Source organism: Syzygium oleosum, unplaced genomic scaffold, assembly GCF_021117445.2.
Source record: "Syzygium oleosum isolate NSW1041296 unplaced genomic scaffold, Sole_v2.1 Sole_v2.01, whole genome shotgun sequence".
Classification (NCBI taxonomy): domain Eukaryota; kingdom Viridiplantae; phylum Streptophyta; class Magnoliopsida; order Myrtales; family Myrtaceae; genus Syzygium; species Syzygium oleosum.
In genome coordinates this window covers 23,257,911-23,274,310 of record NW_026607485.1, presented here as the reverse complement: position 1 = coordinate 23,274,310, position 16,400 = coordinate 23,257,911, and the positions used below count along the sequence as shown (strand labels likewise).

At 40.0% G+C, this 16,400-nt stretch overlaps 1 protein-coding gene across 1 annotated transcript; it reads left to right on the top strand.

Annotated features, from left to right (window-relative positions):
* Positions 1 to 10,073: 10,073 nt before the first annotated feature.
* Positions 10,074 to 16,056, top strand: LOC115676101 (plastid division protein CDP1, chloroplastic). Its single transcript, XM_056317999.1, has 12 exons — positions 10,074 to 10,583; positions 11,057 to 11,170; positions 11,269 to 11,406; positions 11,602 to 11,706; positions 11,798 to 11,920; positions 12,205 to 12,573; positions 12,729 to 12,824; positions 12,953 to 13,072; positions 13,707 to 13,772; positions 13,867 to 14,646; positions 15,232 to 15,422; positions 15,801 to 16,056. The coding sequence occupies exons 1-12, from the start codon at positions 10,308 to 10,310 to the stop codon at positions 15,883 to 15,885; spliced, it is 2,463 nt and encodes an 820-aa protein (XP_056173974.1). The 5' UTR covers positions 10,074 to 10,307; the 3' UTR covers positions 15,886 to 16,056.
* Positions 16,057 to 16,400: the final 344 nt, after the last annotated feature.

Below are 16,400 nucleotides of genomic sequence, written 5' to 3'. Positions count from 1 at the left end.
CAGCAAGTGGTTAAGGGCATTTATGAACTGATTAGATAAATTTTAAGATTGAAATGATTGCTCGTGCTTGTTTTAAGATATTAGGAAAATTAAAATGCCTTATAAACAACTTCTCCACATCGATTAATTGACATATTCTACCAAAAAAATAATATTTAAACTACTAAAATATTAGTTATGTATATTACGAGGAAATTAATGCCCATTTGCTATAGCTTAACCCAGTGCTTGTTCAGATACACACGTGGATGTCAATTCAATTCTTAGACTTTGATTCAACAAAATACGGGTCAAATTCATCACACTATATTCATAAATGGTGCTGCATAGTGATCATATATGTTCATAGGTAAATTTTGAAAATACATTATGCTTCCAGATCCGTTTCTAAAAATTGCCTTGTGAAAGTTAAAGGCACAAAGTTGATTTGCCTTGATTGACTTCTTTTGGTTAAAATAAACGTGAAATTGTCATTAAACAGGAAAATTATCCAAAAAGTCATAATCATATTATGCGGATGTCATGCATGTTCCAACATGATATAAAAAAGATTGTGAAAGGCATGACTCTATCGACTCATGACGTACTGTGTTATCAATCGCTAATGGTTGTATAGTGTATGTACAACTATACTAGGAGAAGAAGTGATTGTCACCTCGAATTAACAAGAGATGACGGTGATCCAAAGCCAAAAAGGTAAGTGCAAACCACGGCACTTGTTCAAGTTGAGGCTGAGTAAGTGCCAGAATAGAAGTTGCCATTTATTTATGAGAGTAAAGACGGGCAAGGATCAAATATCTAGCTCGATGCCTCTATTGGAGTCTCATAAATTTTAACCGTCGGTTCATGAGTCATAAATTTCAAAGTTACCTTTATTCTCATTTAAAGACACCGTCGGAGGCAGAGGATATCATATTCAAGTGAATATCGACAGGAGGTTGGGATGGCACTGGATTCTTATATGGAGAAGTCAAGGATTTATCATGAGACTAGGAAGTTTGAGACCAAAACAATGTATACTTATGCGGTAAGTGTAATGAACCATCTTCAAATTTTCTTTCACATTGGCACTCTATCATTGGCTTCGGTCATAAGCAGCGTGCTAGCAGAAAGAAGATTGTTGCTTGCCGTTATCATATATCAACCAAGTTCATGATATGACCATGTAGAGTGGAAGGTTACAAAAGAGAAAATTGGCTTTAGGAAATTTTGGTAGTAGCATTGTTTCCCTTCCTCTTCCTCATAGATAATGGCTGTTTCACGTTACATATATGAATTCCTGTACTTGCATTCACTTCATTTCCCTTATAACAGCAAATGCTGCTTCTTTGATCTAGAATTGATGCAAGTGTTCGAGTTGAGTCGAACTGGAGTAATAAATTTTATTAACTTGACTTGTTTATATAAGCTTTATTGGATAAATATTCAAAAATAATACCTCAATCAAGATATGTACGATCAAAGGGAGTTATACATGCAATATTCGTGCAATCTACGTGCAATGTTTGTGCCATGTACGTGCAATGTACGTTCAGTGATGTGCAATTTCAAGAGATACAAATAATCAACAAAATTATCAAAATATCTCTTTTCTAGAAAAATCCCTAATTATCTCTAAGATCCCCTTAAACTCATTTTGACATCACGATCCCATCACGAAGATGGCGAGCATCCCGTATCTCTAAAATACGCACTAGTAGAAAGACCTAGGTCCTTGAATGTTTTGTAGAACAGCCAGTGATCCTACAAAATCTTACATTTTGTTCGTTAAAACTTGTAATTTTTCTGAGAGGCACCATTGCCAGGAGCCCCATAAAACTCACATTTAAGAGGAATCTGATAACAGACCCAAAAAAAAAAAGAGGAATCCGATCATCCAGGCCAATGATAATTTCTTATACTCCTGTGAACTGTCGGCCAAGTTATGGCTCATTGCCAACAAGTAGCTTCCCGGAGAGAAGAATGGACAATGTTATACAGTTACAGAAATAAAATTAATGGGAAGAAATGGGCAGGGGTCGTTACCGCTAGAAGGGAGCCCAGAAGAGGCGACAACACAGGTCTAAATTTCTCTTGCCTCGTGAAGGGGACCTGCAACATCCCAGACTTCTCTCGCACTTTGGTCCAAGTCTTGACGAAGAAGAAGCCCAAGAGCCCAGCGGACGCATTCAGGGACGGGATGATCCCGTTGGTAAGGTTCAGCTTCATCACGATGAAGCTGAACAAGACGCTGACCACGAAGCTCACTATGAAGGCCTTTGCCATCAGCTGTTGCCTCCATGGCGGGACCTCCTTGCTCTCGAAAACCCTCTCCACCGACATCCTCATCTCTTCTTCCTCTTCCTCTCTGTCCTCCTTGGCACGTCTCTTGTCCTTAGCTCGGCCTCCGTGCCATACCCACTCTCTATTATATCGTCTCCACCCATTTAAAGTTCCTTTGTTTTCCCACCAAAAGTATTATTCTCTTTTTTGACAGAGGAGGGGATTGGGATCTTCCGTTGGGTTGGGTTGTGAGTCTCTTCAGGAGGGACTTTGTGGGTGGCTTTATAGTATAACTAAAGCTGTTAAACGGGTGGATTGAGTCGGATCATAAATGGTCCAACCCAACTTGACCCATTTAATCTGTTTATAATCCATTTATTGCGAGACAAATTTCTCGACTCATACCCGACCCGACCCATTTAACTAAATCTAGGAAAGCTTATTTTTGATAATTTTTTTAAAAAATTATATTGCTAAAACATTTTCATGCAATACAAATCTAGTGAATAATTTTTATATATTTTTTTAAAAAAAATTGAGGCTCCTTTTGTTTCACGGAAAATATGACATTTCTAGAAAGTATTTTTAGGAAAATGAAAATGTTTTTTAATATTCTTTAATTTTATTTTTAAAAAATCATATTTTAATTAATTATTTTTCTTTTCCTTTTTCCTTTTCTTTTTTCCTTTTTTCTTCTTCCCCGCCGGTGGCCAACCACGGCGACGGTCGGTGGCCGGCCACTGGAAAGGGATGAGCTTGCCGGCGGAGCAAGAAGAAAAAAAAAGAAAAGAAAAGAAAAATAATTTTAAAAAAAATTAAAATAAAATAAAAATAACATGTTTATTATTCACTTAAGCTTGTTAGGTAACCCATTTGTCATTCATTTAATACCTATTAAGTTAATAGGCCAATCCATTATTGACCTATTTAAGTCTATTTTTAAACTAAAACTAACCCATTTAATAACCCACAATCATTATATATGGGTTAATAATGGGTTCTTGACCCATTTACCACCTCTAAGTATAACAATAGACGAAATTCACAAACGTTATATCCATGCCCGCTTTCTGGATGTAATCGCTCGGTTCTCTTTAATTAGGAAAGAAAAAGGAAAGCAACCTTAAATTGTCTCCATGGGTCCTAGTAGCATAATATTAACTCTTGTTCTTAGAGTTATTCACGCATTGGAGTTTCTCCTTGTCAACACAAGCTACGTTTAGAGTTTGTTTGTTCAGCATCAAGCATATGCCCAACTTTTTCTTTTTCCCTTTTTTCGGTTGAGTGTCACGGTCTACTTCGATTACTTTGTGGCATTTAGAAAGAAACTTCCACGCAAATGACATGCAACTAATTCCGAATGCATAACGGGCTATTTTTTCTCCATGCATGATCGAAATATCTATGTTTATTTTTTGGTGAGTTATAAGTTATGGACGTATCTACGAACAAATTTAATTATATCTAAATGTGGGTGATCTTCATGTATGTGATGAACCATTTAGCTGAATGGTTAATCCAACCCTCCAATCAAATATGGGAAAAAACATGGTCTACGTGTAGATACGTACATATTTTCAGGCAATAACTTAGCACTACGCGTATTAGTGTCCCTTTGAAATAAGTTATGTTGGATCACCCAAAAAACTTATTATTCTCATGTATCTTGACGGTCCATGTGTTGCGAACTTATAGCAAAATTGTAAGCATCCATTGATCATTTATTTCGATCTTGAAACAAATGTTAATTTGTGGTCAGAGGCATTCGACCACTTCTACCAGACCTTTCTAGTTTTTAATAGATCGTAATATTGATGCTAGTAATAAAACAAACTTTTCAATTTATAGTTAAGCCCCGTATTAACTAAGCCTAGAGCTATCAGGGCACGAGGGCCATCTTTCACCTAGGCTGAATGTGAGACCCCGGTTAAGGAAAAGGTAGGTGCCGAACGATCGTAGAACATTTTTGTTGAATTTTCAATATGACCATGCGCATGCATGCATATAAGGACTCGAGTATGGACCAAAAGCGTTAAGAAACATGCGCACCCAATGGCTATAGGGCATCCATTGATACCGTTATGTGTTTTGTTCCATCTTTGTTAGTACAATCCGTGTATACATTATTTTCTTACAAGGAGATTTCGGCAGGTGGCAACTCGAAATCTACCATCGCAAATTTGATGGGAAAAGTGTTGAAAAAGTCTTAAACATTTTGCACCGGAGCCAATTTAGTTCTAAACCGTTTTTTCGTGCCAATTGAGTCCTAAATCTTTGTTTTTGTGCCAATTCAGTCCTTCCAGCTAATTTTAGCCGGATTTTGGTGACGTGGACTACGGCCGGCCTATGTGGCGCTAACGTGAATAATTTTTAATAATTTTTTGATTTTTTCCTTCTTTTCTTTTTCTTTCTTCTTTCTTCAACCCATCATCCATAGCTAGCCATCGGCCATGGCAGGGTTGGCTAGCCTCGCTTGGGCGAGGCTGCTATCGCCCGCCACAGGCAAAGCTCGACTGATCCTCTCCTAGGCGAGGGCATTACCGGCGAGGGTCGGTCTGGCTTGGCCTGGGTGAGGGCGTGCCCCAGCGAGGGCCGGCCTTACCAAATCTGGCCTGGGTAAGGCCGACCCTCGCTTGGCCGTGCCTGGGCAAGGGCTCCCCTTGCTGGGGACGCCCTCGCCCAGGCGAGGGTCGGCCAGGACTCGCCTGTGGCGGGCGACGATGGCCTCGCCCAGGCGAGACTAGCCAACCCCGCCATGGCTGGGGTGGCCGGCCACTGGCCACAGGTGGCCGGTCACTGGCCAAAGGGTGAAGAAAGAAGAAAGAAAAAGAAAAGAAGGAAAAAAATCAAAAAATAATTAAAATATTATTATAAAGTGTCCACGTTAATGCCAGTGGCGCCACATAGGCCGGCCGTCGTTCACGTCACCAAAATCCGGCCAAAATTAGTTGGAAGGACTAAATTGACACAAAAACAAAAAGGTTTAGGACTCATTTGGCATCAAAAAAAGGTTTATGACTAAATTGGCACAAATACAAAATGTTTAGGACTTTTTCAACACTTTTCCCTAGATTTGACTATTCAACCGTAGTCACAAGATCGTGAAAACTTTTTGGATAGGTTTGAGTAAGTGCATCTGGTGAAAAAAAAAGCCTAACACGACTTGACGGGGCCCTATCAAAGTTTGGTCCGGCACGGCTAGGAGATTTGCATAAGAAAACTTTACGATGGAATGGCTTGGAAAAAAAAATTAAAGACCAACCTTAAGGACCTCTCAGCCCAAGATTGCTCAACAATAACTTCTAATTTAAAAATAAATTCAAATGTTCTAACGATATTATGTTCTAACAATCATCAGGAAAATAATTACAAATTTAATATTTCACCGTCACCGGTACGGAACGTTACAGAGAATTAATAAAAAGGGAGGTTGCAATCAAATAGGATATGATAGGATATAGTTCAATAAGATGTAAAATTAGATTTATTTGACGTTTCTTAGCTTCCATTTTTAAGTAGTTCTTCCCATCTTTATGCATGCTTGATATAGAAACTTAAGAGAAATCACAAGACTTATCAACCAGGTCAGTGGCAACCAAGCTGCTTCTGAAAAGATGGGATTGTGCCAACACAGTGGGGCTCTTGAAGATTTATGAATTAGAGATTCGTGTTTTGTTCAGATCCAGCGCGAGATTCGGTACGCGCAACTCCGGCAGACATTCCGTCAACCTTGTCCATTCTGAGCACGGATTTGAGAGGTCTGGACCTGCAACAGAAAGCAAGCCTCAGATAGACATCTCTCACTACTTTCTGCCACGCACAGAGAAGAACGAAGAAATCATGACTAACCAATCCATGTTGACACCTAGGGATGCGTTGCTCACGAGTTCTTTAAAGAAATTGGCGTTGCTGCCACCTTTCCCTTCAGGGATCCTGGCGTCGGCCTTCCCATGGCTATCAATCGCATTCACCTGAAAATTGCATGAAAAAGAGGGTACGCAAAAAGAAGAGACCAAGCGCAAAAGGTTGACTTCAAGAATCAATAACACGTGTCCATCTTGTTGTCAATCGAGTGAGGTGCATTACCTCGAAAACCCGAAAGCCTAGCACCTGGCAAACCACTTTCGCGGGATGTAGTTTTCCCAATACCAGGAGATCCACTTTACAGAACAGCTTTCTTCGCACCAGGATCAGCTTGTTTTTTGCCCTTACCTTTCTTGGCAGCATCCAGAGACTGTTCATTCCAATCCAATGTCCCAACCAGTTATGGAGCTGAGTTTCCTGCCATCACTTGGATTATTAACCAAAAAGGCGTGCAAGTCCATTCAAATATTTAAGAAATTCAATGCAAATGTATATATTAGTCTTTTGATGTTTTCATCTTCTCTTCATATTGGGTATTATCATTTGCCGAATTTGATAAAGATCCAACCTCTCTTTATTTTGTAAGTTTATGTGTACGTTTAACAAAACTCTCTAGTGTAAACTATGATCGACTTTGATAGAATCTTATCTGGAAAAAATGTTCTAGTAAGTGTTAATATTCACAAGCACGGCTCGTGTGGATCCGATTCAGACAAGTCAAGTCGAGCAGCACTCGGCGGGACCACCTTCCCTTTCTAATTATTGTTAATTAATAAAAATATCTGTCAATCTCCACTAAGTCTTTCTTTGTATCCGCTTCCACACACATGCATCTCGACCAAAAAAATTTGATATGATAAATTAATAATTTCTGTATCATCTATTCAGAAATTTGGATGTCACTTTATCTTTTCAAAGTTGTAGTAATCTAGCTTGTTGAATGCAAATGAATGGAAGGATGAAAGATTTTTTAAATTATTTAAATTGATATAAATTAAGGCATTCGAAATTAATCGCCTACAATTGTTGGACGCTTGCATATGGAGGGCTAATTTTTAGGAAAATTACTAAAAAAGTCTTGGACATATTGTATGGATGTCAATTTAGTTCTAAATATTTTAATTTGTCCAATTAGTTATAAACCTTTTTGACAATTTAGTCCTTTCGGCCAAAATCGGTTGAAAATCGCAGACGTGGATGCCGGTTGTGCTATGTAGAACAGTTGGCATTGACGTGAACAATTTTTATAATTTTTATAATTTTTTTCATTGTGAATCACTAGGCGATGGCCATGACCCACGTCGGCCACAACGATAAAAAAAAGAAAGAAAAGAGAAGCAAAAAATTTAAACAAAAATTTAAAAATTGTACACGTCAATGCCGATCATGCCACAGGATGATCGGCGTCCTCGTTAGCAATTTCTAGCCAAAATCGGTCAAATGGGATCAATTAGCAAATTGTCAAAAGGTTTATGACTCAATTGATAAAATTGAAAGGTTTAGGATTGATATATCAAAAGTGCAATAGGTTTATAACTTTTTGGATAATTTTTCCAAATCTCTGTTATGTGAAATCAGCCTGATGGTTTGGTCACTCAACCCAAACAAAGATTTTTGGCGAGGCTTATGGTCTTAACTGAATAAATATTAGTTCTTTTGAGGCAAATATGTCATGAGATTAGTTTGGGATTTTAATGGTATTAACCTCATAAAACATAAGTAACTCAATAAAAATTTAGTAAATTAGAAAAATAAAAAATATACATCGGGATGTAACTCAAAACTAATTCATAATTTAGTTTCACAAAAGTTGGCAAATCATTCTAACTTTATGAGAGTCAATAATTTGACACGAAGATGTTAAATTTTGACCATTACGTGATATTTTCTTGATATGTGAGTGAAAATCCGAGATAAGCCTCGTTTTTTCAAATAGCTTTTCTTCTCAAAATATTATTAAAAAAACCGTAAAAGAAATGTACTTTTATGATTTTATCTTTTTTAAAATCGTGCTCCATATCATGAGTTAGTCTGGGTTTGATTATAGGTTGAAAAGTTATAGCACAATTCATAAATCACGTGAACCAAAATTGTCCAGACCATTAATTATACAAGTCCTACATGATCAACGGTCTAGATACACTTGATTTGTGTAATCTGCGGATGGTGCCGTTTTTTTTTTTTTGGGCAAAAGCATCAATCTACCCAGTATTTTTGTGCTCTGCGGCACCAAAAATCGCACACACAGAAGAGTGCGGCTTATAAAACACACCCAGTTTTGGTTATTTTACTGCGTCCTTTAATTCCCTCTTTTGGCATTACGAAATATCGTATTCGGAGAACAATAGGAAATTGTTATTCTTTTTCCTTTTTCTATTGGGATTTGGATTCCACTTGAATCGAAAAGTCTTCAGAACAACACCCAAAAAGTTTTCTCTTCCCTCAACATAAATTAAAAAAATTTCTTTTGAAAAAAACCATTTGTTTCAAAAAAAAAAAAAAAGCCGGACCACCTGCGGTTGTTAAAACTTCACTGCAGGAAAATCGGTCGAGCATTTTCTTTTTGGTAAAACACGTTAATCTGTTTAATCATAATTAAGTAAATCTTTCTATGAAATCGAAAGCATGTTATTTCCAAAAAAAAAAATCCTAAAACAAAACATTTTTGTCCACTCTGTCCTCTCTTTGACTAACCTTTACATATATGAACATAAAGACATAATTTTATCAAGTTTTCTACAACGGTCAGTATACGTGCTACAACGAACATCTATTGGTGTCACGATTGGGACAACAAGATGGAGCCCGAAGGAACGATGGATTCGAGGTTTTTGCCATGGATTTAGAGGCTCAAAAAGTGTATGGAACTCGAGAAGACGTCGAATCCTATTAATGTATTAACTTTTGAGAAATATGATAGGAGATATACTAAAGTCCGTAACGATTGTAGCTTGCTTTAACTGCCGCCGATCTGGTTGCTGAATGCCTGAATGTTGCTACGTACTTTTATGAGTAGCGATGTGGAAAGCCAATAACTTAGAGAACACAGGAGGAATTATTTTAAAAAAAAGAAGAAGAAAAAAGTTGATAAAAGGAATTTACATTAGCAAAGCTGTTTGAGAAAAGAACGAACCGAAAATTAATGGGACAATGACACAAATAGTCTCTGAACTTTGGCCTAATGTGTAATGTAGTCCTTGAAATTTTAATTTGTTCAATATAGTCCCTGAACTTTAGCTTAATGTTCATTGTGGTCCCTGAACTATTAATATGTTCAATGTCGTCCCCGAACTTTTGTTACATAATTAATATGTTCAATGTCGTCCTTGAACTTTTGATACATATAGTTCTTGTATCAAAAGTTCAAGGACGACATTGAACATATTAATTATGTAACAAAAGTTCGGGCGCGACATTGAATATTAAGCTAAATTTTAGAAACTATATTGAATAAATTAAAAGTTTAGGGATTACATTGAATATTGATCAAAGTTTTGGGACTATTTGTGTTATTTTCTCAAAATTAATCCACGTGTGTGATGGACCGGTGCCCAAGCAAGACCGGCCCAACAATTTCTTATCCGGACTCGGGTTTAGTAGATCCGGGTCCAATCATCGTGCAATCCTATGGGATCTAAGAGGGGCGGTGTACGAAACCCACGGAACGGACGGTTGGGATGGATCCGGTGCGGTGGGCTCGGATCCAGGCAATACTAGCCGCTCCACGGGAGTTCTTACCACGATGTCCCCTCGATCGGATGGGCGGATAAGTAAGCAAGTCCCATCACGACCGTTCGCTTCGTGGGCAAGTCCACGTGGACCCCGCACTGCCGTGCCCGCAAAGATGGACGGCAGCTATGCATCCCGTCGGCTGCACCCCGGGCGCAGGCGAGCGCAGCCCCACCCCTCCCCACCCCAAGATTCCCAGAGCTCCCAACGGTCTTGCCGACAAATTGTTAAAATTCCAGCTCAGGCGGACGACGCTTTCCAAAGCCGAAATCAACTTCCCCGATAAAATCACAAATCAAGCTCCCATCTCGCTCCCTTTCCCCGCCGGCGACCTCGCTCGCTCCCTCCCTCCACCGAGCTCCGGCTACAGAAACCCTAGCTCCGGGGAGCTGCTACCCCCCCCCCCCCCCCCCCAACCCAAATGTAGTGCGTCCGGAATCGTCTGCTCTCTCATGGCGCTGGCCCGTGTCGCGGCTGATGTCTCCGCTCCGCCTCGCGTGCGCGGCCGGGGCGGCGGCCTCGATCGGGACGCCTCGCTGTCCCTCCTGCGCCTCGCCCGGGCGGCGGCCGTCGCCAGGATCGGCGTCCGCGGGGCCGCGGGTGGGCCGCGCACGGCGGAGGGAGCGGTCCGGTCCCGCGCGTGGGGGTTGAGGGCCACCGAGACGGCTCGCGTTTTGGAGAACCCGCCGACTCGGAGCACCGTCGACATCCCCGTCACTTGTTATCAGGTGATTTACCTCGTTCGTATAGGTGTATGTATGCTCACGAAATGATAGTTGGGTCGCGTTTCCCTGCTTAGATTTTGGCTCAGTGTGCTATTGAAGCTTAATTCTGGGTGCAGTCAACTGAGAAATGAAGGGAAATTAGTTCTTATTACTCGGTTGCTCATTCATCAACTGGCAAGAGTTAGCTTATCCCGGGGGAGGGGAGGTGTTGGGTTTTTGTTCCGCACGAGAGGCTGTAAGCTTGGAACACGTCACCTCTCTTAAGTCTCGGGGAAGGATATTATGGTGGAGGGATGATCCGATGTGAAATTGATACCTTCTCGGTGTACTTTGCTAATGCAAAATTCTTGTCCTTCATGACCAATTTCAAAAAAGGCTTAATAATCCATATCATGCATTTACTGTGATCTGGTGTTTTTGCACTTTTCCTTTTTTCATTCGGTGAACCACTCACAGCAGATTACATTTGCTTGCAGCTTCTTGGTCTCCCTGATCAAGCAGAGAAAGATGAGATCGTGAAGTCTGTTATGCAATTGAAACGTGCTGAGGTAGAGGAGGGATACACAATGGTTGCCGTCAAATCTCGAGAGGTAGCAACTTCAAGGTTCATTCTTCTTGTTTTTTGTTCCATCAGTATCTTCCTCAATTAATCAAAGAGAACTTTTATGTGCTATCCCTTTTGTTGCAGGCTCTTCTTATGGACGTGAGGGATAAACTTCTCTTTGAACCAGAATATTCTGGAAATACAAGGGAAAAAATCCTACCTAAATCATCTCTTAGAATTCCATGGTCTTGGTTGCCTGGTGCTCTCTGCCTCCTTCAAGAGGTATATTTACATAAATTGGGGAAGCTAAGCATTGGTGGTTGAGTTACTATTCGTAATGCCATTGATTTTCCCTTGTCATCTTAAAATTTGTTTTCTATTTATAATCTGAAAAGAAATTGCCTTTGAATAGGAAAGACAAATGCCCAGTCCTTCCGATAATTGGTGCAATGTTGCCACTTTTATTGTCAATGGCAGGTTGGAGAAGAAAAACGGGTGCTAAATATTGGTCAAGCAGCTCTTCAACATCCAGATGCAAAGCCGCATGTTCATGATCTGCTTCTATCTATGGCACTAGCCGAGGTGAGAAAAATCACCAAGAGAAAAGAGAGTTTCATCAATTTGTAGCAGCCTTGTTATGCTTCCTTGTCTTATCTTAGGCGCTTTCTTGAAGTGTGCAATTGCGAAGACTAGCTTTGAGAAGAACAAAGTGTCCCAAGGATTTGAAGCCCTGGCTCGTGCTCAATGTCTTCTCAGAAGTAAGATTTCCCTTGGAAAAATGCCATTACTATCTCAGGTAACGTCATATGCAATTAACCAGTGTCTTTTGTAAAATTGCAGTGGAAGAATCTATTTTTTGTGTTGAATTCGTAATGATTTTCTTTCTTGTTGCCCTGGTCATCAGTTGAAGGATTTTTAAAGTGGTAACCTGCACCTGAATAGATGGTTAATTTTAGATTAAGATATTATATCTATCTGGGCAAGATAGACTTCTTTGGAATAGATGTATGCTATGGCATATCTCGTCTTTCCTTTAAGTGTAATTAGTCATTGTTGTAAATTCTTTGGTGAATAATGTAGATTGAAGAATCTTTGGAGGAGCTTGCCCCTGCTTGCACTTTGGAATTGCTAGGCATGCCTCGTTCTCCTGAAAATGCTGAACGGAGACGGGGAGCACTTGCAGCCTTGCGTGAATTGCTGAGGCAGGGCCTTGATGTGGAAACTTCATGCAGAGTCCAAGATTGGCCTTGTTTTTTAAACCAAGCACTAAGTAGACTTATGGCTACAGAAATAATAGATCTTCTCCCTTGGGATGATCTAGCAATGACAAGGAAGAACAAAAAATCTCTAGAATCTCAAAATCAGAGGGTGATTGTTGATTTAGATTGTTTCTACGTGGTATTGATAGCTCATATTGCTCTTGGATTTTCAGCGAAGCAGATGGAGTTGGTAAGAATAGCCAATATACTCCATCATTCTTCTTCGTCCTCCCTTGGCATGGCCTTTTTCAAAGGTCTTGCTTTATTATTTTTTGGTTGGACTTAATGTAGATAATCATTAGATTCTTTTGTGCTCATGTTAAAATGTGCTACTGATGGATGCAGATCAACAGGGCAAAAATTATTTGTGAATGCTTGATAGCATCAGAAGGTATCGATCTGAAATTTGAGGAAGCCTTTTGCTTATTCCTTCTTGGTCAGGTACGTTTGAAGTGTACACTTTTTCTGCTCTCTTTCCTCTGTATGCTGTGCTATCATATTGAATTGGTGGGGCATCATGTATTGACTGAATCTTCGTCAAGTGATTTGTGAATTACCTTGTTTCGCAGGGTAGTGAGGTAGAGGCGGTTCAAAGACTTCACCAGTTGGAAGTAAATTCCAATTCCACTACACAGAAGTCACCTACAAGGAAGGAAATGACAGATGTTTCGGCTGCAAGTCCTTCCTTGGTGAGCATTTGATTCTGCAACGGACTCGTATTCCCATTTTGTAATTCCTCGATGATGCATGCTTGCTATCAAAGTCAAACCTCACAAATATGTCATGAAATGTATTTTGATATGTTTAAACATGTCTAATCATATGCTTGCTGAAAGTAAATATGTCTTCTTACTGTATGCACTGCATTTCTTCTGTGGGGAAGGTCATCTGACTTGTACTTTTCAGCTAAAGATAATAAAAGGGAAAAAATTCTCGTTTAGATTCTGTATTTCTTTGATTTGAATTTTTCACTTATTTGCCTCAATTTAAGACTTAACTAACAACTTCTGCCGTACTGGATCTGCCAGCTGTGAAAATTTTGTTGTGTCTTGTACTTTTCTTTTTGTGCCAAATGGTGTCTCGTGCTCTTGATTTGTCTGCTGGTGGTAACGATATGAGCTTTACCTATGGTGTACTAAGCATTTATTTTATGTCTCTTTTAACTTTCTGGTTTCAAGCAAGTTATTATTATGTTGCTTTAGCTACCGTGGACATTGCATCGTAATGTCTGTCTAGATTCTGTTGCTTCTCTGCTGTTTTTGTCATTTTCCATGTGCTCTGTTGTTATTTTATATGTTTAACTCTCTGTGTTAAATTAAGCAGGAGCAATGGCTGAAAGATGCAGTTCTTACTGTATTTGCAGATACACAAGATTGTTCCCCATCATTGGTAAGAGTTTTTTTTGGCAGCTGATTTGTGACATACTGACGTAAGATATATTCACCCAGAAAAATCAAATGATTATATCAGGATTTCCCTGCAGGTTCATTTCTTTAGTGGTGAAAAAAGATCTGCTCAAAAGAAAAGCAAACGAGCGGTAGAAACCATGTCGTTGGTGAACCACAGGCCACTATCCACTTCTCTAGCAACAAACAGAAGAGAATTTGATGAATCACTTCCTACCTCAAATTCCTCCCGACACCTTGGATTGGCCGTTAAGCAGTTGACTGATATTCAGAGCACGGATATGGTTGGTCAGAACAGCAGTGGAAGCAACATTAGCTCACCCTCTGTTCAAATGAAAAGAAGGCTTGGTGTACACCATAGCACCATTTTGGATATGGTGTTCAGTGAGAAGAATATAATTGGACGGATTGTCTTTGTTGCAGTTTTGGGTTGCTTTATGTTCATAACCCTTAGGCCACTGAGCAAGAATGTGGTAAGGATGGCCAATGGATCTAGATGGATCTCTACCAGTATATCTGACAGGGATACAGGATCTACTGTCTGTCATGTGGATTCTTTTCCACACAAGACTGGTTCTGCTCACCCTGAGGGAAACAGCATCACCAGCAGAGTGGACAAATTGTTGAGCGTGGTGAAGAAGCAGTTTGAAAGTTTCTCTGGATCTAAAAGCACAAGCAATTCATTTTTGGCTACTGGTTTGTTCTCCTCAACAGCAGCAGTTCACAGGAGGCCGATGCATTTGGAGGATGCTGAATCTCTTGTGAAACAGTGGCAAACAACCAAAGCTGAGGCTCTAGGGCCCGATCATCAAGTTCAATTCCTTCCTGAAATACTTGATGAGTCCATGCTAGTTCAGGTAAATTTCCTTTTTGTATTTTTGTATGTTTACACAGCAGTGGAGATAGTCAATAAGCTCTTGATGTATTGTGAGATACTGAGCTAACTTAGCAGGCTGGTTATTGCAAGGAGGTGAGCGAGCATAGTAGCTTTAGGGTGATTGATTGGTTTCTGCATTATCTCAGTCAAGGACCCCAGATTGGTTTTTGGGTCGCACTCAATTTAGACAAGCCATGACGTGGCCATCTGGGATCTGATTATATGCCAATAACCACTTAGAGAAATATTTTCTGAAATAACATGGAAAGTTATACTAGTGCCCTTATTTTGCCCATCCCTCTCTGGACTGGGCTTCATTGTCATCCTTTCATTTTTGTTGCTTAGTCCCATGTCTACTTGATTTTTTGTCATTTGTGTATATATTGGGGTTACCATAGTACTGCAACATTGTCAAAACCATTATTTCAAGATTCTCCTTTTGGGATTGCAATTAGGCCATTTTGTGAAGGATATGTTTTCCTCAAGGTGCAAAGACATGAGATCTTTTCTTTTTTCCATCTTTTCCTCTTGATGTTTACTCGTTTGGTGATGTTTTTTGGATCAGTGGCAAGCTTTGGCTGACAAGGCAAAAGCCAGGTCATGTTATTGGAGATTTGTCCTGTTGCAACTCTCTGTCCTTCGAGCTGAGATTCTTTCAGATGGGATGGGCATAGAGATGGCTGAAATTGATGCTCTCCTGGAGGAAGCTGCTGAGCTTGTTGATGAATCTCATCCAAAGAACCCAAATTACTACAGGTAGGTTAAGTCGTTATTGCCTATATAGGTTAATCGAGTATAATGCAATCATGAACAAATCTTTGGTCATCTCATATGCATTGTTCAGTTCTGCTCAAAACTCTTTTTATTGGTTTATCATATGGATGATGCTTTTGATTAAGAAAGAGAACCTATCTCCTTTTATCCTTGCGGCAGAGATCCTCTCTCGAAAATGCAAAAATGCTTGCCTTGTCTGCTCTTTTACCTCATTGGTCATAACCTCCAACTTATTTTGGCTGCGATCGTGGTATTTATTATACTTAAGACGTTCCAGCTTTCTCTCTCTCTGAATTCGATTTGGCAGTACTTGTTGTGGGTGTTAATATCATTTTGTCTCCTCTCTTTTGCCAATACCAGCTCTTATAAAATTCAATACGTCCTAAAGAGGCAGGAGGATGGATCATGGAAGTTCTGTAAAGGCGATGTGCAAGCTCTTTCATGACATTCGTCTCGGATTTCAGACACGTGGCTAGAAATAGTTCGTGACGGCTAACGTTCCCCTACATTGGCCCCTTGCATGATTCGCTACTCTGCATTAATCTAGTTCTGACATGTCAACTTTAGCTGTATAGTGTAGATTTGCCAGCCGTGAATACTGGCCGTTGCTTCCTAACCCCCCGTTCTTTATTCTATTGAGAGAGAGAGAGAGAGAGAGTGGGTTGAGTTTGTCGTGGAACTTGTAATTGAGATAAGGGGAGTGATGGATTTCCATTACTCGTGGCACCGGTTCGGTGCGACGTAAAAACAAGGGAAGAGCACGAGTTGGATCGTGCAACGTTCTTTCATCGTTGTCCTGAGACTGGCCATTATGTTTCGTGACTATATATATATATATATATATCCTCAAGAGGCATTACGTATCATCATCATCTAACAAAGACTATAGCGTTTAGGGGTGAGCATCGGTCCAGGGTTGACCCTGGACCGGCCCAACCCTGCCGGTCCTAGTCCGGTTCC

What these genes read in the sequence shown, in the direction of transcription:
- LOC115676101 (XM_056317999.1), top strand. Translation starts at nt 10,308, where the DNA reads ATGGCGCTGGCCCGTGTCGCGGCTGATGTCTCCGCTCCGCCTCGCGTG. An exon ending in TTGCCGTCAAATCTCGAGAG is followed by an intron (nt 11,171 to 11,268) that starts GTAGCAACTTCA and finishes CTTTTGTTGCAG; the next exon opens with GCTCTTCTTATGGACGTGAG. An exon ending in AAGAACCCAAATTACTACAG is followed by an intron (nt 15,423 to 15,800) that starts GTAGGTTAAGTC and finishes TGCCAATACCAG; the next exon opens with CTCTTATAAAATTCAATACG.